At 37.9% G+C, this 26,658-nt stretch overlaps 1 protein-coding gene and 1 pseudogene across 7 annotated transcripts in view; one reads left to right on the top strand and one right to left on the bottom strand.

Moving 5' to 3' along the window:
- The window catches only part of TRIM37 (tripartite motif containing 37), a gene marked incomplete at both ends in the record, with an annotated part of 147,861 nt that overhangs the window by 32,676 nt on the left and 88,527 nt on the right, over positions 1–26,658 (bottom strand). For 2 of the 6 annotated variants that reach the window (XM_079726309.1, XM_079726310.1), the window contains 5 exons: positions 6,103–6,185; positions 7,508–7,618; positions 16,343–16,461; positions 18,352–18,541; positions 18,901–19,029. In XM_079726309.1, the coding sequence (XP_079582435.1) occupies positions 6,103–6,185; positions 7,508–7,618; positions 16,343–16,461; positions 18,352–18,541; positions 18,901–19,029 (632 nt within the window). Of the gene's footprint in view, positions 1–4,914; positions 4,998–6,102; positions 6,186–7,507; positions 7,619–16,342; positions 16,462–18,351; positions 18,542–18,900; positions 19,030–26,658 lie in introns of those variants that run through there. The other 4 variants (XM_079726307.1, XM_079726308.1, XM_079726311.1 and 1 more) reach the window with 4 other exon arrangements.
- Positions 19,393–20,384, top strand: LOC307067460 (palmitoyl-protein thioesterase 1-like; annotated as a pseudogene). The gene is made up of 2 exons: positions 19,393–19,454; positions 19,497–20,384. The product of its transcript is annotated as a palmitoyl-protein thioesterase 1-like (transcript).

Below are 26,658 nucleotides of genomic sequence, written 5' to 3'. Positions count from 1 at the left end.
CAAGCAAACGCTAAGAGAATTCAGCACCACTAAACCAGCTCTACAACAAATGCTAAAGGAACTTCTATAAGTGGGAAACACAAGAGAAGAAAAGGACCTACAAAAACAAACCCAAAACAACTAAGAAAATGGTAATATGAACATACATATCGATTATTACCTTAAATGTGAATGGATTAAATGCTCCAACCAAAAGACACAGGCTTGCTGAATGGATACAAAAATAAGACCTATATATGTGCTGTCTACAAGAGACCCACTTCAGACCTAGGGACACATACAGACTGAAAGTGAGGGGATGGAAAAAGATACTCCATGCAAATGGAAATCAAAAGAAAGCTGGAGTAGCAATACTCATACCAGATAAAATAGACTTTAAAGAATGTTAGAAGAGACAAGGAAGGACACCACATAATGATCAAGGGATCAATCCAAGAAGATGATATAACAATTATAAATATATATGCACCCAACACAGGAGCACCTCAATACATAAGGCAACTGTTAACAGCTATAAAAGAGGAAATCGACAGCAACACAAGAATAGTGGGGGACTTTAACACCTCACTTCAACAATGGACAGGTCATTCAAGCAGAAAATTAATAAGGAAAGACAAGTGTTAAATGACAAAATAGACCAGACAGAGTTAATTGATATTTATAGCACATTCCATCCCAAAACTGCAGATTACACTTTCTTCTCAAGTGTGCATGGAACATTCTCCAGGATAGATCACATCTTGGGTCACAAACCAAGCCTCAGTAAATTTAAGAAAATTGAAATCATATCAAGCATCTTTTCTGATCACAACGCTATGAGATTAGAAATCCATTACAGGGAAAAAAACGTAAAAAACACAAACACATGGAGGCTAAACAATATGTTACCAAGTAACCAAGAGATCACTGAAGAAATCAAAGAGGAAATCAAAAAATACCTAGAGACAAATGACAATGAAAACATGACGATCCAAAACCTATGGGATGCAGCAAAAGCAGTTCTAAGAGGGAAGTTTATACCTATACAAGCCTACCTCAAGAAACAAGAAAAATCTCAAATAAACAACCTAACCTTACACCTAAAGGAACTAGAGAAAGAAGAACAAACCCAAAGTTAGCAGAAGGAAAGAAATCATAAAGATCAGAGCATTAATAAATGAAATACAAACAAAGAAAACAATAGCAAAGATCAATAAAACTAAAAGCTGGTTCTTTGAGAAGATAAGCAAAATTGATAAACCATTAGCCAGACTCATCAAGAGAAAGAGGGAGAGGACTCAAATCAATAAAATTAGAAATGAAAAAGGAGAAGTTACAACAGACACTGCAGAAATACAAAGCATCCTAAGAGACGACTACAAGCAACTCTATGCCAATAAAATGGACAACCTGGAAGAAATGGAGAAATTCTTAGGAATGCACAACCTTCTCAGTCTGAACCTGGAAGAAATAGAAAATATGAACAAACCAATCACAAGTAATGAAATTGAAACTGTAATTAAAAATCTTCCAACAAACAAAAATCTAGGACCAGATGGCTTCACTGGTGAATTCTATCGAACATTTAGAGAATAGCTAACGCCCATCCTTCTCAAACTCTTCCAAAAAACTGCAGAGGAAAGAACACTCCCAAACTCATTCTATGAGGCCACCATCACCTTGATACCAAAACCAGACAAAGATACTACAAAAAAGAAAACTACAGACCAATATCACTGATGAATATAGACGCAAAAATCCTCAACAAAATACTAGCAAACAGAATCCAACAACACATTAAAAGGATCATACACCATGATCAAGTGGGATTTATCCCAGGGATGCAAGGATTCTTCAATACATGTAAATCAATCAATGTGATACACCATATTAACAAATTGAAGAATAAAAACCATATGATCATCTCAATAGATGCAGAAAAAGCTTTTGACAAAATTCAACACCCATTTATGATTAAAAACTCTCCAGAAAATGGGCATAGAGGGAACCTACCTCAACATAATAAAGGCCATATTTGACAAACCCACAGCAAACATCATTCTCAATGGTGAAAAACTGAGAGCATTTCCTCTAAGATCAGGAACCAAGACAAGGAGGTCCACTCTTACAACTATCATTCAACAAAGTTTTGGAAGTCCTAGCCATGGCAATCAGAGAAGAAAAAGAAATAAAAGGAATACAAATTGGAAAAGAAGAAGTAAAATTGTCACTATTTGCAGATGACATGATACTATATAGAGAGAATCCTAAAGATGCCACCAGAAAACTACTAGAGCTAATCAATGAATTTGGTAAATTTGCAGGATACAAAATTAATGCACAGAAATCTCTTGCATTCCTATACACTAATGATGAAAAATCTGAAAGAAAAATTAAGGAGACACTCCCATTTACCACTGCAACAATAAGAATAAAATACCTAGGAATAAACCTACCTAGGGAGATAAAAGACCTGTATGCAGAAAACTATAAAACACTGATGAAAGAAATTAAGGATGATACCAACAGATGGAGAGATATACCATGTTCTTGGATGGGAAGAATCAATACTGTGAAAATGACTATACTACCCAAAGCAATCTACAGATTCAATGCAATCCCTATCAAATTACCAATGGCATCTTTTACAGAGCTAGAACAAAAAATCTTAAAATTTGTATGGAGACACAAAAGACTCCGAATAGCCAAAGCAGTCTTGAGGGAAAAAAACGGAGCTGGAGGAATCAGACTCCCTGACTTCAGACTATACTACCAAGCTACAGTAATCAAGACAATATGGTACTGGCACAAAAACATAAACACAGATCAATGGAACAAGATAGAAAGCCCAGAGATAAACCCATGCACCTATGGTCAACTAAACTATGACAAAGGAGGCAAGGATATACAATGGAGAAAATACAGTCTTTTCAATAAGTGGTGCTGGGAAAACTGGACAGCTACATGTATTAGAACACTCCCTAACACCATATACAAAAATAAACTCAAAATGGATTAGAGACCTAAATGTAAGACCGGACACTATAGAACTCTTAGAGGAAAACATAGGAAGAACACTCTTTGACATAAATCACAGCAAGATCTTTTTTGATCCACCTCCTAGAGTAATGGAAATAAAAACAAAAATAAAGAAATGGGACCTAATGAAACTTCAAAGCTTTTGCACAGCAAAGGAAACCATAAACAAGACGAAAAGACAACACTCAGAATGGGAGAAAATATTTGCAAACGAACCAACGGACAAAGGATTAATCTCCAAAATATATAAACAGCTCATGCAGCTCAATATTAAAAAAACAAACAACCCAATCCAAAAATGGGCAGAAGACCTAAATAGACATTTCTCCAAAGAAGACATACAGATGGCCAAGACGCACATGAAAAGCTGCTCAACATCACTAATTATTAGAGAAATGCAAATCAGAACTTCAGTGAGGTATCACCTCATACCAGTTAGAATGGGCATCAACAGAAAATCTACAAACAACAAATGCTGGAGAGGGTGTGGAGAAAAGGGAACCCTCTTGCACTGTTGGTGGGAATGTAAATTGATACAGCTACTATGGAGAACAGTATAGAGGTTCCTTAAAAAACTAAAAATAAAATTACCATATGACCCAGTAATCCCACTACTGGGCAAATACCCAGAGAAAACCATAATTCAAAAAGACACATGCACCCCAGTGTTCATTGCAGCACTATTTACAACAGCCAGGTCATGGAAGCAACCTAAATGCCCATCGACAGACGAATGGATAAGGACGATGTGGTACATATATACAATGGAATATTACTCAGCCACAAAAAGGCATGAAATTTGGTCATTTGTAGAGACATGGATGGATCTAGAGACTGTCATACAGAGTGAAGTCAGTTAGAAAGAGAAAAACAAATATCGTATATTAATGCATATATGTGGAACCTAGAAAAATGGTACAGATGAACTGGTTTGCAGGGCAGAAATTGAGACACAGATATAGAGAACAAACGTATGGACACCAAGGGGGGAAAGCGGCAAGGTGGTGGTGGTGGTGGTGGTGTGATGAATTGGGAGATTGGGATTGATATGTATACACTGTGATGTGTATGAAATGGATGACTAATAAGAACCTGCTGTATAAAAAAATAAAAGAAAAAAAAAGTTATTGTATAGATTAATGACCCAAGAGAATCTCATGATTAAATCACTTGTGCTAAAAGCTCTTACAAGTAAATTTCCCCAAATGAACAGTCTATTTTCTGGCTTCTCTTAGTTCTTAACCACAAGTGGTTTTCCATATTTTGAAAATAAGTTATAAAGGTACACTGGAAAGCACTCAGTTCAATATCATATACAGGTCAAGAAACAGCTACGCAATAGTAAGAGTTCCAAAGCAGAGTCAATCACACTTGTCTTTATGAATTCTGATAAGCCTCAATTAAAAAAAAAAACCTCTACAAAATCAATTCTTACAATGATTTGCTCTCAACACTAAAGGTGCAAAATTCTTACATTATAGTTTTACCCATTACAGTGTAGCACAGAAGTAAGTTTGATTTAAATATGATCTCATCAAAATGTAATGAACATAAATACATTTCCAGCTAACAGAAAATGAAATGTGAAGAACTTATTAGTAATGTTTCAGAGCATTGCACAATAAGCTACCTAGTAACTATACGACAGCACGCCAATGCTATCATGGTAGTAAGCAAATGCTAAATTTTAACTTCTCATATGATTATACTACTTAAATATTTCCAACTAATTTAAGGAGAAAAAGTAACCATACACATTATGGAGATTACAAATAAGTCTTCTAACTTCCCCATGCATCTACTTACAGCTCAACAGCCTCTATCATACACAGGCAATAGGAACAGGAAAAAGGGGGGCTTCCTGCTCCACCTTTAATAAATTGCAGAGGCGTAACATTTTCTCAGCATCATTTTATTAACAAAAAGTGCAAACTGTTTTGAACAAAAGCAAACCATGAATCACAGCATCCAGCAAGACACTAGACATGGAAAAGGGAACAATATTCATTAAGTAAAAAATAAGCAGATGAGATGCCTCTCACGTGTATATATTCATGCTTTTTCAATAGTCTCTTAGTCAACTTTCAGTGTAATTTTCACAAATAGTATAGCAGCTCAAAAACAAATGCAAGAGCACAATGATAAAGTTTGGCAATTATTTTGGACTGAGTATGAAAGTAAACTTTATACCACAGTTTCATGTAAGCCACAGTACAATATGTAGGAATCTTTAAATGTACTGACACTGAAATCAATGTCCAACTAATGAAAATAAAGGAGAAAACAGGGTTTTAAAATGCTCGTTACATTATAATTGTTTAGTAAGAAGCAGAAAAAATGAAATAATTTTAAATGTTCTTACATGTGTTCATACGACCAGGAACATAACCCATCCATATTAACTTAATTCGTTTAAAATTACACTTGTAAAAGTCACACAAAAGAAAGCTTAGGTGTTATTAGTGTGCCTGCACTTGAACAAACAAGAAAAGATAAATAAATTAACCTCAGTCAGTCAACATATTCCGAAGAGGAGATTCAGTCTAGTGTTACTTCAGTTATTCACATAAAGTGTCTACAGAGAAGAATCTACAATACACATTAGTAATATTTCTGCTCACTAACCTACAGGCACTAGTGAAACTATAAACTATAATTAAAACCCAAAATATAAAGGGGGTCCTTTAAACGCAACTGAGTGTCTAGCCAAGACAGAAGAGCACCGATGCTGAGCAGGTTACTGAGTGCATGCACTGTCTCCAGGTACGTTTCCTGGCAGTTAGTTGCCCTTCTGTTATAGTAGACAAACTGCTTTTATGAATATACTATTTACTAAAGTAATTGAGGCTACACTGTTATTTCATTACATTACTCAGAATTCTTCCCACACAACTTTTTCCTGTGTACTGATGTCTTACACTAGAACTGTGCTACTTTCTAAAGTTTCAGAATTACTATTTCAAGTAGAGATGATGAAAAAAATAAGACCAAATCTGATTATCTGACTGTTGACAAATTTGAGCACCAACTACAGCAAAATTCAGGGTCAAGGTAGCTTGCAAGTCAGTTTTCTTGATTTGAAAATTACCTTCCACTGTTTTCATCAGTATTGAAGCTGAGATCTTCAGGGCCTATTTGTTCACCATCAGGAAAACTGGAATGTGTATCTAGGAGAAAAAAAAAAGAGTTAACATTTTTAAAAGACCAGTATTTTCTTTTCCTTATCTCTAAACGATATTACCAAGTGTGTTATTTAAGTGAGAAAGATGTGCTGGGTTGTGAACAAATCTCTATTTTTAGAGAATATTTGATCTGAGTCAAGTGTAACAAACACAAAGGGAAAATAAAGGAGAAAAAACCAAAATGTGTAATAGACGCCCACAATTAGAAGATGAAAGGCATTGCCTGACTTTGTCGTCCAGGGGACACTATGGGAGCAGCTAAAGAAGGGAATAGGAAACGATGACGATGTATACTCTAAAGACTGATTTTGTAAATATAAAATGTATTTCAAAGCCAATTAAACTGCGCATGCAAATATCACTACAAAAACTCATCGGCACTCACAATAACTCGCCTGAAATTTGGCTGCTTCTTTTATAAGCAGAGAAGATTGCTAAGAGTAACCTTAATACTTAAAAAATCATCAAATGACTGAATCTGTACTAAAAAAGACACTAGAATATCAGGGAAATATGTAAAATATAAAGCTGACAATTAACATAAGCCCGACAATGTTGTTATTCCAGGAACTCCTATAGAAGAATGCTCAGATTGATCATTAAGGTCTCTGGATAAAATATTAACAAGGGGTGATGGATGTTAAACTTATTGTGGTGATCATTTTGCAATGTACACATATATCAAATCATTATGCTGTACACCTAAAATAAAACAAAACAAAACTACTAACAATGGGTTTCTCTCAGTGAGTTTTTTCCTAAGACTTTTTTAGGAGGAAGTGATAATAAAATCAATGATTCCATAATCAGCATGCATTTCCAAGAAGTCAGAAAGAGTTATCTTTAAAAAAGTTACCTTATTAGCTAGGCTACAAATATCTCTGAAAAGAAAGAAAAAAAAAATCTGAAACCTCCCCAGGGGCTGGCAACATTTTCTATAAAGGAGCAGAGTAAATATTTAGGCACTGCAGGCCACAAATGTTCTCTGTGGAAAATTCTTTTTTGTCTGGCTTGTTTTTTTTTTTTCCATTCTCAGGTCATGGGCTGTACCAAAGCAGGTTGCCAACACTTGCTCCACCCAGTAAGTAGCACGCATTAGGTGGTGTCTGACCACCTACCAAATTTTTTCAGTACGCACCATTTAGTTTACCCCACAGAATGTCATCTCACAAATGACAATAATTTAAAAAAGAAAAAGCAGCTGAAGCAGCAAAGCAGAAGAAGCAGCAGCAGAAAGAGAAGCAAAGGAAACAGCAGCAGAAGAGATGGTTTTATTAATCCCCGTGAAATGACATCATGGGTTGCACCTTCATCCGGGGGCCGTGCCATGAAGGAGTCGCTAAATCTGCCCAGGCCGGCGCGCTCCTCCTGCTCCTCATCCTCAGCGTCACATTCAATATCACTGTCGCTACTCATTCCTGGCAGGAAAGAAGCAGAGAACATGTTTCTGACAAGTAACCACTGCAAGAAAAAGGCAATCTCCCTATCCTAAATTGAGATTCCTAGTGAATTTTACACTGAATGCCAAGAAAACAGAAGATACCAAGCAAACAAAGAAAAAAGTAACCACACAAACCTAAGTTCTCCTTAGTTATTTAGAGCAGTATTTATTTTCGTTCTCAAAAATTAAAACTGCCCTTTCCACAGTACCTGAAAAGTTAGAATTTGAAGCCAGTATTAATTTCATTATACTGGGAACACTTTTTCCAAGGCAAACATAGTTTTTTTTCCCCCCTAGAGTCATAAGAGGTAACAGCTCTTTTAATCCTGATTCGACAGTTTCTAGCCTAAAACATATATAAACACTCATAAATACAAATACATATTTACACTTATATCTAGCTGTGTGTATAAAAAAATCCAGTAATTTTAGCAATAAATGAGTTACTATCCCATTTGGGCATCCAATTTTGTTTTTTGCATATGAGTAGGTTTTTAAAAGAAAAGTTCTATAGAATTTTTATAGTACAGAAAGTACTTCTGTTTCAACAAGACAGTGATCAAGAAAATCTGAAAATCTTTCTGCTACAAACCCTTAAAAATGCTAGATAAAATATAAACTTAAAAATTTTAATGAACAGCTATATTTAAAAGAACGAATGGAAATCCATAGGAATAGAGACAAAAAGGATAAGGAAAACTAGTGGGGTAGGTGCAGTTGCCCCAGAGAGCTTAATGCGAAAGTCTTTAATACTCCGTTGGGGATAGGAAAAAAAACTTTGGATCCACCATAGAAAGGGAGTTGAAAGTGAGACTAAAACTGCACTCTCTGCAAAAAGCTAAAACTCTTACTGAAAGAATAAACTAAATAATTCTGTCTACTGTCACAGGAAGACAGCAGGGAATTTTGTCTTGTTTCTGGGCTCAGCTCACCTCAGAATTCAAACTAAGACCTGTGTGCATAATTTAAGTTTGGGATTAAGGTTGAGGTTCAAATCTTAGGAAAATAACATAAAAACTGGTCAGGAGCTAGTGTGATCCGAATAAAGCAATTTAAAATTGCTTTATCCGAATAAAGCAATTTATTCCTCTAGAGGGAAGGTCCTAGGTAAGATGAAGCAAGCACATTCCACCCCATCTTTCCCACTGAATGCAGCTATAAAACCTGGACAGAATGCATGAAGTGGCTATTTGAGGATTCTGAAAAGTAAATAGGGACAGGCATATTGGTGTAGACAAGAATTTGAAGTACCAACAAATTGGCAGATTTAAACAAGACCCAGAGTCTCATAAAATCATACTAAAAATGTCCAGGATACAATCCAAAATTGCTTCACCGTATGAAAAACCAGGTAAAGGCAAGAATGAACATCAGTGCTGAGATGACAGAGATAATGTTGAAATTATCTAACACAGACTAAAGCAGATATAAAAATGCTCATGAATAGTCTTGAAACATATTTAAAAGACCTCTCTGGTGGGAAGCTTCCACAATCCAGGTCACAATAATTATAGTGGTGGCAGGGGTGGGGGGGATGATTCTCACAAGGGGTAGAAAAAGTCTCAAAAAGTTATGTTTCAATCAAAATTTACAAACAAGGCAGACAATCTACTTGAAGTAAGAGTCAGCAGATATACAAACAGAAGGACAATACCACGAATTTTTTCACAAAATAAAACAGAGTACAAAATTCTGTTTAACGTGGAAAAGAAAAGGATTTTTTTAATTACTAGACTTTTCAGATATAGTCATTAAAATTAAACTATTAATAGATGAATTTAGGCAAGGCTGAAAAACTTAAAGACAGAACTGAGAAAATTAACCAGAGTTTTAAAGAACAATGAGATTGCCATTATAAAAAAGAGGTTAAGAAACACAGGGATAAAAAAGGAATGGTTCAAACTGTGTCAACTAGACAGCCATAAAGACAGCAAAGGAGAGACAATATATTAAGAGAAAATGGCCAAGAATTTTCCATAATTAATGAAAAACATTCTGAATTGAATGGAAATAAAAGTACAACATATCAAAAGTTTGGTGATGTGGCTATATCAGTGCTTAAAGATAAAGTTACAGCATCAAGTGCTTATATTAGAAGAGAAAAAGGCCTCAAAGTAATGGTCTAAGCATTTACTTTAAGAAACTAGAAAAAAAAGAGTAAATAAACTTGGGTAAAAGGAAATAAAGAACAGAAATTAAATTAGCAGGAAAACAAAAGAAAAAGAAATCATTGAAACAAGAGCTGTTTGAAAAGGTCAATAAAACTGAAAAGCTTCTAGGCAGACCAAGACAAAAGAGAGCAAAAGAAAGGAATAAAAGAGGGGACATCACTAGAGATTCTACAGACATTAAAAGGGTAATAAGGGAACAGTATAAAAAACTTTATGCTCTTGATATCAAGAACACCGATGAAATGGACAAATTCTTTGATAGACACAAACTACCAAAATTCATTCAGGTAAAAATAGATAACCTGAATAGGTATTTTAAGTATTAAAGAAACAGAATTTGTAGCTTAAAAAACTATCAACAGGGACTTCCCTGGGACTTCCCAGGTGGCGCAGTGGTTAAGAATCGGCCTGCCAACGCAGGGGACAGGTTTGTGCCCTGGTCCGGGAACATCCCACATGCTGCGGAGCAACTAAGCCCGTGCGCCACAACTACTGAGCCTGCGCTCTAGAGCCCGTGAGCCACAACTACTGAAGCCCGTGCGCCTAGAGCCCGTGCTCTGCAACAAAAGAAGCCACTGCAATGAGAAGCCCGTGCACCGCAACGAAGAGTAGCCCCCGCTCGCCACAACTAGAGAGAAAGACTGCTCGCAGCAACGAAGACCCAACGCAGCCAAAAATAAATAAATAAATTTTAAGGGGGAAAAAAAAACCATCAACAAAGAAAACTAGCCCCAGGTGGCTTTACTGGTGAAGTCCTCCTCTTCTGTTTTCAATAAGAGTTTGTGTAGTACTATTTCTCCCTTAAATATTTTGAAGATAGGCTGGATGTGTGGACGTTTCTGAAATTTCCTTACTAAGCAAAGGAAAAAACTTTCCTGCTCTCAAGAGTCAAGAGTGATACTTAACTGTTTAGAGACTAAGCCAGCGACTTGCATGAAGCACCACCTCCACCTTCCGGCCCTTCATGGAACTGCTGCTGAAAACTCTAAAACCCACATAAGTTACTGAAATTCTAGGCACAAATTTGACCTCTTGGTACTAGTGTTTCTGAACTCCTGACATATATTAACCTCCAGGATTCACAAACGAGGAACTGGAATTCTCAGGAATTCCCCAAATCTCAAGTTATTCTTTAAACACTTAAAATATTTTTCAAACTCTAATAAATTTATATATCTTTTAAAATTCTTGGTTAGTTTGTAGTATTTACAAGAACTGTAGCCTACAGTGAATATTCAAATACTGGAAAATGCTGTGAACATTACTGGGTAATAGTTGAATAATGTACACTTAGAACTCTTAGTAAGGTTTATAGCACTACATGGAATCACATCAAAAATACCAATATGGGGGGGCTTCCCTGGTGGCGCAGTGGTTAAGAATCCGCCTGCCAATGCAGGGAACACGGGTTCGAGCCCTGGTCCGGGAAGATCCCACATGCCGCGGAGCAACTAAGCCCGTGCGCCACAACTACTGAGCCTGCGCTCTAGAGCCCGCGAGCCACAACTACTGAAGCCCGTGCGCCTAGAGTCTGTGCTCCGCAACAAGAGAAGCCACCGCAATGAGAAGCACGTGCACGAAGAGTAGTCCCCGCTCGCCACAACTAGAGAAAGCCCGTGTGCTGCAATGAAGACCCAACGTAGCCAAAAATAAATAAATCTATTTTAAAAAATGCCAATATGAGGAATTCTTTTGCTTTTGAAACTTGAAGCATGCAGTGGAAGCGTGGAGTCTTAACCACTGGACCGCCAGGAAGTCCCCATGTTTCTGTGTTGACTGTTAAGATTAACTCTAACGGGAGAACTAGAATAATTTTTTCCAGTTTTCTGATTTCTTGACTTACTTTTCTTAGGATTCAGAAAAACATGCATTTCCCAAGAAGTGTTGGAAACAAATTCCTGCATGAGAACACTACTTGGTTTTTTATCAAGTCCTAAGATCTGAAGTTCCCTAGCTCTGTGAATGTAATGAGAAAAACAAATTGGTCTCCTGACCTCTAGCTTAAGAGTTGACCTATGGGGTCACCAGGTCCTGTACAACCCATTGACATCAGTGAGAGCAAGTAAACACAACATAAGGTCAAATACTTTCATTTTTTGGAAGTGAAAGTAGCTACTGTCAAGCAACAGGTCACAAGCTATTTGCTATGTGCCTTGCCCCACACATTGCAATGTCTACCCACTGCATTAAGTAAAGGTTAAAGCAAACTAGTGATATTTCACCAACTATAAGAAATTTGAATACAGGATCTTTCTTAATCTCACCAGAAGGTGTCAACAAGTTTTCACAAAACTGGCTGTCAATGATAATTATTGTAAGATACCATTAAATGGAAGGTGCTTCAGAGATGTTCATGTGGGGGAAAAACCCCCAAAATCAACCCTGCATCTTAAAGTAAAATGTGAAATAGGGTATTTCTATATCAATCACCTACCATATTTTTTGAGTATCCACTAGATGCTCAGTAGTCCAAAGCTAACTTTTGAGTTATAATGCCCTTATTCAGGGGTGCTCAAACTTCAGCTGCTTGGAAAATACATTAACCACCTGGTAGACCAAACACTAATGCTTCACTTGCCTTCCTCCTTTCCAGCAGAACCTCAATGTTGTTCAGCTGTCTTCCCTTCTCCAAGTGGCCACGTGGAATGGATCAGGGAGGGGAACCAAATGTTCAGACTTTGCCAAGTTTCCTTTTTTTTCCACTACGGATTAATGAGATGTGCTCTCATTGATAAACACTGATAAGCAGAGACATATAAAATGAAACAATCCTCCCCTACTCCCAGAATGTTTTTCTGACTCCATACAAAGTTTGGAGCTGCAGCAACCACCTTGCCATCCTGAGGGGAGCTAAGCCAACTCACTCAGAACGGCAGAGCGAAAGATGGGGGGATGGGGTTGGTGGGAGGAAATGAGGTCTTGATGACATTAAGCAGGTAAATTTTCCAACCTTGAAACTGCCCTACCAGAGTTAGGTGAGACTTCTTGTTAATACAAGACAGGGAATCTTTCTATTGCTTAAACCAGCTGATTGGGTTTTTGTAACTTATGTCTTCTTTGATACACCAAAAGGGATCAGCGATGCTGGAGCATCCGACTTGTGTATTACTCTCAGATAGGGTGCCAGTAAGGTTTGCAATAGGCATGCCATGGCTTTCCCTGGGATGGGTGACACCCCTGACTTAATTGAAAAGGACTGTGCTAATTCAGCAGAAGTCAATCGCATAGTCTCCAGTTTTAGACAGAACAAGGAAGAGACCGGTCTACCTAAGGAATTCTGTAGGTATCAATTGGGGGAGGGGGTGTGTGAGAAGGAAATCAAGATTTTTGCAATCCAGCCATTAACTAGGAGATTAACACAAGGCTGTCCCATATGATCCCAGTTAGAAAGGAAAAGGCCTGTTGATGACTGTCAAGTCTAAGAAAAGTCACTTTTTACTGACTCTCAGGAACGTTTAAGAGACCACTTTAGTTGTACCAAATTCCCAACTAGTAAACACAAAGAATTTTAAAGTTTTAAAAACTTTAAACTTTAAAACTGGAAACTTTAAAAAAAAATTTAACGTTTCTTCAAACAGCCTAGCAGTCGGGAGGGAGGAAGAGGAGAGGAGAGAGACACCAATTTACAGTGACCTACCACAGAAAATTTTCTTTTAGGCATTCTGCTTAAGACTAAAGAGGCTCGTTATTCCTAAGCACAGATGTAAGACAACCCCACTCAACTTTTCACCAAGGCTTACCGGTGCAAAAAATGAAGGTTTTCTTGAGAACTGGCTCCTGCTGATGATAGAATATACCCACAGCAGTAAGTAAGGCCCCATTCTCCTCTCACAAAGCAAATTTCAAAAGGCACAGAGCTCCTTTAGTTTACCTATTCCCCTCTTCCAGCCTTATCAATTAGTCTCCTCACTGCCTATCCTGGGACTCTAGTGGTAAATAAGCTGTTTAGATACCAACAAATTGCAATAGTGGACTTTCCTGGCACTACTGATTTGCATGTTTCCAGTAACTTTTCTTATTGAGTTCTAGGTGCTTTGCATCACTACAACACTCCTTACGTAAGAAAAAATGTGTTACTGAGCAACACTGACAGCACTAAATCTCAGATTCAAAGACTTGAAAGTGCAGAGCAGATCCTAAATGTGGCCAAGCAAATGACCTTTCTCCAGTTTAGAATAAGCTGTTAATGATTAGCTTTAAAAAAAGAAATGGAACTAATGTCAAAACTTATGGGGTTTTTTGGTGCTAACTAGCTATTTACATAGAAAAACTGCTGAGAAAATGTGAATTTATGAGATGAAGGCTGAAATTTAAAAGTCCAAGTTTAATTTAACATTCTCCTTTTACCAGTCTTCCTGTCCCCAGAGTTCCACACCCCATTCCCAGCCCCCAACTCAGCTAGAGTAGGAATTTTGAAACATAATTTTATTATTTCACTCCTTGCTTATATTCCATTCAAAGGACAAAGTCCAAATTCTAGCTAGACATACAGTATAATTCCTCATGATCTGACCTCTGCCTCCACTCTGGCCTCATCTTTCACCAGTCTTCACAACTCATACTAACTCATACTCATCCCTTAGGATGATCTTTCCAAGTGTGGACTAAGTTAGTAGAGAGGTGATAGTTAAGAGCATTGGCTCTGTGACTTTGAGTAAGGGAAGTTACATCTCTAGGCCTCAGCCTGCTCATCTGTAAAATCAATTTAATAAAGTAACCATGTAGGTCTGTACTGAGAAAACATAATACTGGTAAAGTCTTTAGCAGTCTTAATAACTAATGAGGGCTTGCAAATATTATCTATTATTTTTATTATTACGTACCTGGTAGTTGAGCTCCCTATATACCCCATCACAGCACTCATCATTCCATATTATAATGGGCTATTAACTGGTCTCTAACACCTGTTTTTTGGTCTTCAATTGCTCTCCCTGCTCCCTTCCCACCACCACCAACACATACCCAGCATACTTGAGAACAACTTGCTCCCATTTGTAACTACGACCCACTCTGGCAAGTGATTCTTAAGGAGTTGTCACCCCTGGTTTGAGTTTTCAACTCAACCAGTGGTTCTCAACTGGGGATGATTTTGCCTCCCAGGGGACATTTGGCAATGTCTTGAGACATTTTTGGTTACTGTAATTCAGAGGAGGTACTACTGGCACCTAGTGGTTAAAAGCCAAGAAGGCTGCTAAACATTCTACAATGCACAGGGCAGGCCCCTAATACAAAGAATCACCTGGCCCAAAATGTCAATGGCACCAAAGTAGAGAAACCCTGAACTAAACAGTAGGTTCAGGAATTACTTTACCACCAGCATCAAAACAATGCCAGACAAATTAGAAGCATTTCACAAATGGTGCATAAATAGAAGGAGCCTATAATTCCAGCACATGCTAAAACAATTTAAGCCACTACAATCTATAATCAGTATGTATAAATACATGGAGATTAGCTAAGCCCTACTAGCTAATCCTTATAGGTCCTTTCTATAAAGATCAATCATAATATATTTTTTCCTGTTGTTTTAACAATCAACACTTCACTTTAAAAATCCTTTCCATTTAATTTCTACTGAAATAATGCTGCCCACCACAGGAGCACCAACTAAGATGGAAGACCAAAATGTTTAGTGTTCTTTAACTGAAAAACCTGAAAATGCCACCACCCCCACACACTCACAGAGCAGTCAGAGGTAGATGCTGGCACCTTTTATATATGCTCTGAGCTACAATTCATCAATCGTTGAAATTCAAATAAGTGCAGAGGTGGTAGGTGGCAGAGTTTCACTAAGAAATGAAAAATCTCAGTGTCAAATATCATTAATAAAGCTGACATGCTTTTCTGCTAACATACGAAGGACAAGCAAGGGCAACACATATAGCCTTGTTTCAAGCACCTTCTGTTAACTCAAAATTACAAAAAAGTCTTTGACGCTTTCAGATAAAGAATAATGTACCTGGAAGAGCATGTAGACAAACACTAGAAATGTGAGAATGAACCGGCAGAGCAGAAGTCGGTTACCATAAAGGATGTTTTAAACGGTTAACGTTTGGAATCCTTCTAAAAGAGCAAAGTAATCTATAAACATTAATCAAGACTGACTTTAAAAGATGAGGTACTTAACATTTAATATTCTAATTAGTTGTTTTGGGGCATGTTTTTCCCGTAAGACACTGAACATATCCAACTTAATCTTTTCATATCTAGCAAAACTTCAATGCCTATCATGTAGGTAGCATAACACATTTAATGAATGAGCGAATGAAGTATCTGCAGACTTTCCCCCTGTAAATGCCTGTTCTAGTAAGATGTCCTTTTATGTAGTCAATTATCCATTTTGCCTTCCACTGTGCTTAATGTCCTAGTAAATCAAACTCAGTGGCACGACGAATGCTGTTTTCAGATCAAGCATGTCAGCCAGTAGATAACATCTCAGTAACTGTTTTATTAAACCAACCACTTCTGACCACCACCAAAAAAAGATGATTATTTCGCCTCCCGCCAACTATGACTTTATCATTCCTTACCTTCCTCTGGGGCAACTGAAGCTCCTTCAGGTAGTATAGGTTGTAATTCCCCAGTTTCAGAATTATTTTCCAAATCAGTCATTTGCATTCCTTCCAGACGACCTCCTTTAACACTAGTCCTCAAAGAGGGAGAAAATAACCTGATATTCTTGTACAACTAGTCACTGATACAATAATCTAGATTTTTTTCCTGTCCAGAAACTGAGCAAACTAAGTAGGGTATAGGGCACTGGTGTTTAATACTAAATTTCAAGTTTTACTTTTAAAAGATTCACTAGAAGACTCACAATGAAAGGTTATAAAGTGGTAGATTGCATCCATGTCAATATCCTGGTTGTGATAATATATCAGCGTTTTGCAAAATGTTATAATTAGGGGAAACTGGATAAGGTACACAGGCTCTCTCTATTCTTTCTTATAATTGCATGTGAATCTACAATTATCTCAATAAGAATTCCAATTTGAAACTAAATCTAAATAGAAGTCCTTAATAACATGTTCTCACCAATATGGAAAGACTTTTGAGGTATACTGAGTGAGAAAACAAGGTGCACCTTTTGTATTAAAAAAGCTATATGGTCACTTAAATATTGCTTAAATACACATGAAAGCTGAGAAGACAGCATATACAAAACATTAAAAACAGCAGGCATGTGTGTGGGCAGAAGGCTGGAAAACAAAGCAGAAAGGAGACAAAGATGGGGAAATTTTAACTTAATATTCTTTTTTTTAACTTCCATTTTTGAACCATTTATTACTAGCATTTAAAATTTTTGCTTACACTACCTTAAATCAGGCAAGGAAAAAAAACACAAGCTGGAAAACACCACATGACCCAGGTTGGCAGTATAATTAACTGTAAAATGAGGGTTGTAGCTATGAGCTTTACACATTTATACAGGATTTTACAATCTAGAAAAAAGTGCACATTCGTACACATTTAATCTTTATGACTAAAGGCAGATATAAATCTCCATTAACAAAATATAAAAACTAGTTGCAGCTTCATCTTGAAAGGAACATGTATAAAACCAGGCTAGGAAATGGGGAGGACAAGACAATCTCCAATGATTGTAACACCCTTCCACTGCTTAAACTTGAGCTAAAACAGAAAACAGCCACCAGCTGTCCTATTAGATTTGGTAATTATCCAGATCTTAAAACTATACAATTAAGTAAACTTAAGGGATATTAATCTTTCTCTAAATTTAATTCAAAGTTCTTTTCAAAGCCTCCAAGGTAGAATTATTCCATTGTTTAAAATTAGAAATGTATTTAATATCCATATAATAGATCAGCAGATGGATATTAATGGTTCACCTAGCACATTCACAGACAATACATTCCATAATCACTCTCTTTTAAATGGATGGAAGTTTAATTGACAATATCGACTGGGTGACCTGACTGGGATTTGAGTTTATGTTTCCTGGGAGAGAGATAAAGGTACTGATAACCATATATATATATATATATATATATATATATATATATATATATATATCCTTTGGGGAAATTCCAACTATGTGTTTTGAGGACACTTTCATAAAAGGGAAAAAAAAGGTGAGATGAAAGCAGAAAAGCAGTTTTAAAATAAAATCGCCAGAAGTGCTTTGTTCTATACAAAATTCATGTAAAAGACCTATGGGACATAATATAGCATAGCACAAATGTCTTTGAAAAATATGGGACAGATGGAAAAAAAAGTTGACCCAAAAATGTCACAAGGCAGAGGTCACCCAAGGTTATATAACATTATTATCCTAACTTCAGTGAAAATGAGCTCTAATGTATTTAAACGGAACTTCTGGTACTATCTCATTCTGTTAAGAAAGAAAAAAGTTAAGGTCTCTGATGCTTGAAAAGTTACATCTTAATACAACAAATAAACTGTCTGCTAAAAAATTAACAAACTAGAAATGTATTATGTTCATTACGTTGTAGACTTAAAGTGCCAAACAAAACTATTAGCTCTTATTCCATTACATAAACAAAAGAACTTAATTTACCCCAAGGTGACCATTTTTCTCCTTTTTTCAATAGTAGGTAAGCCACTGAAAACTGCAACCACAACAGCATCTGAATCCAAAGCTTGACACTGCCGGTCTTCAGATTTTGGCAGAATGTCACCGATACTGCCATGTGTCAAGGCTCGAGGAGAACTGTGCCTGCTCCCAGACTGAGAGCTTCCTGGGGAGCCTACAAAAAATGAAGGGGATATTCAGAAAGAAGGCAAACAAACAAAAAGTTCTCTCTCTAGTTGCCACGTTAGGAGATCTCACTATACATATATTTTTAAACTGTGGGAAAACTCAAAAACAATTTAAAAATATATCCTAGTCTTTTTGTTGCCAGCTATTTAAGATTCAGGGCTCCAGAATATGGAGTCTAATGGCTGCACGTTCTTACTGATGGGTCTGTTCTGTGTGATCAAGGAACTTTCAAATTGAGTTTCAGCATTTTTCGTGCCTTTAGAGGTCTAAAGCTATACCATAAGATCAATTTCGAGTAACAGACATCTACCCACCAAAATCACATTCTGAACTCTCCAAACTTACCTTCAGACAGAGTTTGACAGTCTCCCTTTGAACGGCTATTTTCCCCAGAGTCTACTGCTCTTCGAAGTGACAGACTACCTGCTATGCTGGACCGAGCTGGCTTGGTTGAATTACTCTTCTTATTTGTGGCTGTAAAGACATTTTAAAACATTTCTGATTATGATAAAATAGCACAGAACTTATTACCTAGGCAGTCAGAGAAAGATTTAACCTTATCATCCATGAAAGGTGTTCCCATCTACTGTGTCTAAAACTAAACAGAACACTCTGGTCCCAACTGGTTTATTTGGGGTTTTATGCCAAAGGTATTCCTATCTTGCTGCTTGTGGAACGGTCTCAACTTACAAAAGTAGAAAATTATCAGCGAACTCCAAAAGAAGAATCATACCAGACATGAACTCTAATCTCAGTTTAATTAAACTAAGTATTAACAACAGAACAATAACCACCAAAACACTTGGAAACTGGAAAACATTATTGGATTAAAAAGAAATGAACGCTAAATTAGAAACAAGCCACAATTATAATACTTCAAGATGTTTGTGGCTAAAACAGTAATTAGAGGAAAATGTATAGCCTTAAAATGAATTAATTAGGGCTCTCACTTTCCTGCCGGGGTCCTGCACATCCCTGGCGCTGGGGCATCTCGACCTGCCAGCGCCATTGCCCCTAGTGATCTGGCATGGAATGGGAGACAGCTGTTGTAATCTCTTAAGCATGGGCGCTGTTAAACAAATGGTCGAGAAGAAAATACCTGGAATTTACGTCTTATCTTTAGAGATTGGGAAGATCCTGGTAGAGGATGTGGAGAACAGCTTCTTTTTGAATGTCAACTCCCAAGTAAAAACGGTGTGTCAGATTCTTGCTAAGGATCCCAAATTGCAGCAAGGCTACAATGCTATGGGATTCTCCCAGGGAGGCCAATTTCTGAGGGCAGTGGCTCAGAGACGCTCATCACCTCCTATGATCAATCTCATCTCAGTTGGGGGACAACATCAAGGTGTTTTTTGACTCCCTCAGTGCCCAGGAGAGAGCTTTCACATCTGTGACTTGATCAGAAAAACACTGAATGCTGGAGCTTACAACAAAGCTATACAAGAATGCCTGGTGCAAGCAGAATATTGGCACAATCCCATAAAGGGGGACATAGCAACTACAGCATCTTCTTGGCAGGTATTAATCAGGAGAGAGGTGTCAATGAGTCCGACAAGAAAAACCTGATGGCCCTGAAGAAGTTTGTGGTGGTGAAATTCCTCAATGATTCCATTGTGGACCCCGTGGATTCTGAGTGGTTTGGATTTTACAGAAGTGGCCAAGCCAAGGAAACCATTCCCTTACAGGAGAGCACCCTGTACACACAGAACCGCATGGGGCTAAAGGCAATGGACAACGCAGGACAGCTGGTGTTCCTGGCTCTCAAAGGGGACCATCTTCAACTGTCTGAAGCGTGGTTTTATGCCCACATCATACCCTTCCTTGACTGAAACCCTTGTAGTTTGCACCAGAGCTCAGGGAGCCCCTCACACTTCCAAACCAGTTCCCTCCATGCCCAAGCCTGAGCTCAGATCCAGCTAGCAACTAATCCTTCTCTTGTCACCATCTAACATGCCCTGCTTGGAAAGACCCCAGATTGCAATCTTATCCTTTGCCTCATCCTATCAGCACATGGTGTTGAATGCAAGTTTAATTAGCTAATAACCATGGAGATTGTTTTACAACCCTTTGATGTGGTCAGACTGTTTTAGGAATTAGGAGTTTGCTGCAGGTCAGTCGCAGAACTGTGCCCAGGCCCGGAAGAGACTGAACAAACTAAACCAATGAGATAGAATCTAAGGCAGATGCCTTTCTCAGGAAAATCTAGCCACATCTCAAACCAAGAGGCCAGTACCCAGGCCTGAGGTATTCACATAAATGCTTTCTCAGTTGTGCTGGTGGAGATTTGACCAGTGCTTGGAAAAGTATCGCTTGGATGATGTGTCCACATTATCTCTTGAGGCTGTCCTCCTCTCTTTGAGTGTGCTGCTTTCTGTGGTGTTTTAGCTATTATTAGACAAATTCCGGCAGCCCACCATCTTGCCTTGGTAGCACTTTTTTTGTCTCCTCAGGTAGTGATGAATTAGTTGCTCTGTCACAAAAGGAGGGAAATAGCAGCCGAGGATTGCTTAAGAGAGGAAGTGTAAGTATTGCTTAACTTAGACGGGGAGGGGGAGGTTTCAAGAAAGATGTAAAATGAAAAAGGAGGAGGTAGTTGGTTCTTTCCATTCCATCCCTGATGAACCTGTCCTTTCTAAATATGACTAGTGGTCTGGATTCTGGAGTCACTCTATTGCCGGCATTAGCAAAGAATGGGAGGAAAAATGTGAAGAGATCAGGCTTTCTAACTTCCGTCTCAAAAAATCTGAGATTATTGCGCAGTTCAAGCTGCTTCTGCTGTGTTCTGTGAAAAAAAGACTGTTTGCTTAAAAAGCTTAGGGAGTATCCCATATCCCTTTTCTCCTCTTGAAGATCAACCCACCTTAGAATATTAAGGACTCTGAGAATTCCTGTTACAGTACAGAAGACTAAACTTAATCTACCGTTTCCCACACTATTTGAGCATGGACGTCTTAGCCCCCACTCCCTTATCCCATGAAAACCTAGCAACACTTTTTGGAAGACTGTTCTGCAGAATGCCAGTTTGCGGAAACGGTTAGCTGTAGTTGGGGGGAAGCACTTCGTTACTGCTGCAAAGTTTACCCTCTGTGATTTTTCTTTCACCTCTGTCAAGACTTTTCAACTAAGAGGATAAAAGGTAAAAAGTGGGGACGTGTGAAAATAATTCTATGAAGTTGTCTAAAATAAAGAGTAGTTTCTTAAAAAAAAAAGAATTAGAAAAAACTGAAACTAAATGGCCTAACGTGCATAAATTCAAGGAGATGGAAAAATGATAAAAAGAAATAAAAAGAAAGCAGAAGAGATGCATTAAAAGGTAATAGGGCTTCCCTGGTGGCACAGTGGTTGAGAGTCTGCCTGCTGATGCAGGGGACGCAGGTTCGTGCCCCGGTCCGGGAGGATTCCACATGCCGTGGAGCGGCTGGGCCCATGAGCCATGGCCACCGAGCCTGTGCGTCCGGAGCCTGTGCTCCGCAACGGGAGAGGCCACAGGAGTGAGGGGCCCGCGTACCACAAAAAACAAAAGGTAATAAACGGGTTCAACAAGGTAGTAGGATATAAGATCAACAATCAACTGACTTTTTATACATCAGCAAAGAACAATCCGAGAATGAAATTAAGAAAACAATTCCATTTACAATAGCATCAAATAGAATAAAATACTTAGGGAAAAATTTAACAAAGAAATGTTAAGAACTGTATATTTTTGAGAGAAAATAAAGAAAAAAGGAAAAATATTCTGTGTTCATTAACTGGAAGACTTAATATTGTTAACATGGCAATACTCCCAAACTTGATCTGCAATACAGATTCAACACAATCCCTATAAAAATTCCAACTGTCTTTTTTTTTTTGCAGAAATTGACAAGCTGATCCTAAAATTCATAGAAAAATGCAAAAGATCCATAATACCCCAAAACACTCTTGCATGGAGGACTCACACTTATGATTTCACAACTTGCCATAAAACTATAGTATTCAAGATTGTGGTACTGGTGTGAAGACAGAAGTATAGACCAATGGAACAGAACTGAGGGTCCAGAAATAAACTCTTACATTTATGGTTAATTAATTTTTGACAAGGAGGCCAAGATAATTCAATGGGCAAAGAAAAAGAAAAGATGGACAATAATAAGTGTTGATAAGGATATGGAGAAATTGGAACCCTATATACTGTTGAAGAATGTAAAATGGTGCAGCTGCTTTGGAAACAGTATGGCTGTGCCTCAAAAAGTTAAACATAGTTCTCATATAATCCAGCAATTCCACTCCTAAGCATATACTTAAATAAAAACATATGTCCCCACAAAAAACTGTACATGAAAAATGTTCATAGCATCATTATTCATAGTAGCTAAAAAGTGGGAAAAAAAAAATCCAAGTCCTCATCAACTGATGAGTAGATCAAACAAAAAGTGGTACCGGGCTTCCCTGGTGGCGCAGTGGTTGAGAGTCCGCCTGCCGATGCAGGGGACACGGGTTCGTGCCCCGGTCCGGGAAGATACCACATGCCGCGGAGTGGCTGGGCCCGTGAGCCATGGCCGCTGAGCCTGCGCGTCCAGAGCCTGTGCTCCGCAACGGGAGAGGCCACAACAGTGAGAGGCCCGCGTACCGCAAAAAAAAAAAAAAAAAAAAAAAAAAAAAGAAGAAGAATCCGCCTTCCAATGCAGGGGACACGGGTTCGATACCTGGTCAGGGAACTAAGATCCCACATGCTGAGGGGCAACTAATCCCGCGTGCGCAACTACAGAGCCCATGCACTCTGGAGTCCGCGTGCCACAACTAGAGAGAAGCCCGCATGCCACAACAAAGAGCCTGTGTGCCGCAATGAAATATCCCGCACACCGCAACTAAGACCCGATGCAACCACACATAAATAAATAAATATTAAAAAGAAAGAAAGAAAGAAAATGGTTTCTTGGGAATTCCCTGGCATTCCAGTGGTTAGGACTCTGTGCTTCTATTGCAGGGGGCTCAGGTTCAATCCCTGGTCAGGGAACTAAAATCCTGCAAGCCGAGTGGTGTGGCCAGAAACAAACAAACAAAAAGTCTCATATTGGCAATTTCACCTGGTTCAACCTCTATGAATGAATTTAAAAACAGAACTATGTAAATACGGCAATTTGGTCTATAATATAAAGGATGAGTTCCATATTGTTGAACAGAGTAGATTCTTCAAAAAACATGTTGCGTTTGGGTGGGTGGGTTGGGCAGGGGGGAGGGTCACTGAACTTATTACCTCACACACCATCATGGAAAAAAAACAAATTACATTTGGAATAATGACCTAAATGTAAAAAAGTTAAAAAACAAAAATAGAACCAAGAAAATAAGTGTTGTCTTTATAAACCTGGAGTTGAAAAGGCCTTCCAAATAAAAACACTAAATCCCCAAACCATGAATACTATTAATAGACCTTGAAATTTAAAAATTTAAAATTTCACGTTTAGCAGAAAACAAAAACAAGTGACAACAGGGGAAGTATCTACAGACATATGTAACAAAAACTTTTTGCAAAAGTCCATCCAAAAAGCATTATTTCTTTTGGTTTTAAATTTTCATTTCCTTGACAACTAGATATGGTTGAGTATCTTTTCATACATTTACTGCCTTTTTGTATTTCTACTTATGTTAACAACCTAATCATAACCTTTACTCATTTTTCCTATTATATTTTCAACTTTATTTAAGAGAATCCTATGTATTTGGCAATTATCCCCTTTCCTATTCATCTCTACTGTATTATTGCCATCAGTACCAAGCATTAATATATCCCATTTTAATAAACACACATATGGAGAGCCCAGAAATAAATCCTCATATACATGGTCAACCCAAGTATCCATCAAAAGATGAATGGGTAAACAAATGAGTATACACACACACAGTGGAATATTATGCAGCCATAAAAAGGAAGAGAATATCAGCATCCCACAAGATATTCCTTGTGTCTGTTCAAGAAATATCTATTCTTGAACAGATATTTGCACTGAATGGTACAACATGGTTGAACCCTGAGAAGCTTATGCCAAGTGAAATACGTCAACCACAAAAGGGCAAATACTCTATGTTTTCACTTATATGAGGCACCCAGAGTAATCAAATTCATACAGACAGAAAGCAAAATGGTTGCTGCCAGGAGATGGGGGGAGGAAGAAGGGAGAGCTACCGTTTAATAGGTACAGAGACTCAGTTTTGCAAGATATAAAAAAATTTCTATAGAGGGATGGTGGTGCTGCTGGCACAACAACGTGCAAGGACTTAATGCCACTGATAGGTACACTTACAAAGGTGAAGATGGTGATTTTCGTTTAACAAAATGTGGTGACATTTATCATGATTAAAAAAAAATTTTTTTTAATTAAACACAATGAGCGTATGAACCAGCAATCCCACTCTAGGTATATACCCAAAAAAATTGAAAGCAGAGACTTGAACAGATATTTGCACACACGTGTTCATAGCTGCATTATTCATGACAGCCAAAAAGTGGAAACAACCCAAATGCCCATCAACAGATGAATGGGTAAACATAATGTAGTATATACATACATACAAGGGAATATTACTTGGCCTGAAAAAGAAATGAATGTCTGACACTTGATACAATACGGATGAACACGGAAGAAATTATGCTAAAGTGAAATAAGTCAGACACAAAAAGACAAATATTGTATGATTCCACTTATATGAGATATCTAGAATAGTCAAGTTTATAGAAACAGGAAGTATACTAGTAGTTACCAGAGGGTAGGGAAAGGGGGAATGCCCAGTTACTGTCCGAAGGATACAGAATCTCAGTTTGGGATGGTGAGAACGTTCTGGAGGTGAATAGTGATGATGGTTGCACAACAGTGTGAATGTACTTAATGCCGCTAAATTGTACAGTTAAAAATAGTTAAAATGGTAAATTCTATGTTATGTATATTTACCACCAAAAAAAACCCAGGTAAGAAAAGCATATACGTTTAAGAAAATGAAAGAAAACAACACACAGATAACAAACTCCTCCCTGACTCCACAACCCCTCCAGGGACCACCCAATTTACTGTGACGGTTCTTGAAGGAGCTGCGCAGACATGCTCTGCTTTCTCACCTCATTCACTTCTGCATTCACTTCCCTCCATGGAAATGGTTCTTCCAAGGGTCCCCCGCCCTTCATTTTGACACCCCTCAATGATATAACCACTCCACTGTTTTGAGATGCATTTAAAAATTTTTTTTGAGATTTCATTTCTTCTAGTTTTTCTCTGCCCTTAACGATTGCTCTTTTCAACTTCCTTTGCTGGCTTCCCCTTCATTACCAGGCCTTTAAATATTTAAGTGCCCAGAACCAAAATGTCTCCATTTAAATTCCCTTCATACTTGACCCCTGGCTTTAAACAACATCTGATACTGTTGACTTTCAACTGTTTATACCCAGCTTTGACCCCATATCCTTCAGACTTATGTAGCACTCAACTGCCTATGAGATATTTATTAGAGTATCTAGCAGACATCTCAAACCTAGTATGTTTAAAAAAGAATGCCCGACTTCCTGCCCCTATGGCACAACAATCCCCACACCTGCTTCTTCCTTATTTGATTTGTGTCTCAATTAATGACACCACCCGTCACTAAGTTGCTTAGACCAAACACTGAAACATCATTCTTAGTTTTTTTCTTTCCCTAAAACCTTTCTTACCAGGTTTGTGGGAAAGAACTGAGCCCTCCTGGTCTAAAATATCTATTGTATGTAATAGATTAACTTCTGTCCTATGTATCTAGAGTAGTACTAGTTATATACCATCCTTGGGAGAATTAAGAAAGGCTGGAAGACCATGAGCAAGCCCACCTACCCAGTGTAGTAACTCCAGAATAAGTCACCTTATTTCACACAAGCTATTCTTACAGGCTGTTTACTGGTCTCACAACTCCCACTGTCAACCCTTTTCAGACCCTTCTCCACACAACAAAGAAAGTCATCTCTGTGAAACGGTATATCAGATCATAAACAGCCCCCTGATTTTTATTCTCTAGAGATTTTCTCCTAAAATCAGAATAAAACTCAAACTCCTTATTGAGGTCTTATAAGACCTACCTGATCTAGATCCTGCCTACCTCTTT

The sequence above is a fragment of the Hyperoodon ampullatus genome (genome assembly GCF_949752795.1).
Source record: "Hyperoodon ampullatus genome assembly, chromosome: 19".
Lineage (NCBI taxonomy): Eukaryota > Metazoa > Chordata > Mammalia > Artiodactyla > Ziphiidae > Hyperoodon > Hyperoodon ampullatus.
The sequence above is the reverse complement of the archived record's forward strand: the minus strand, read 5'-3'. Positions and strand labels throughout refer to the sequence as shown.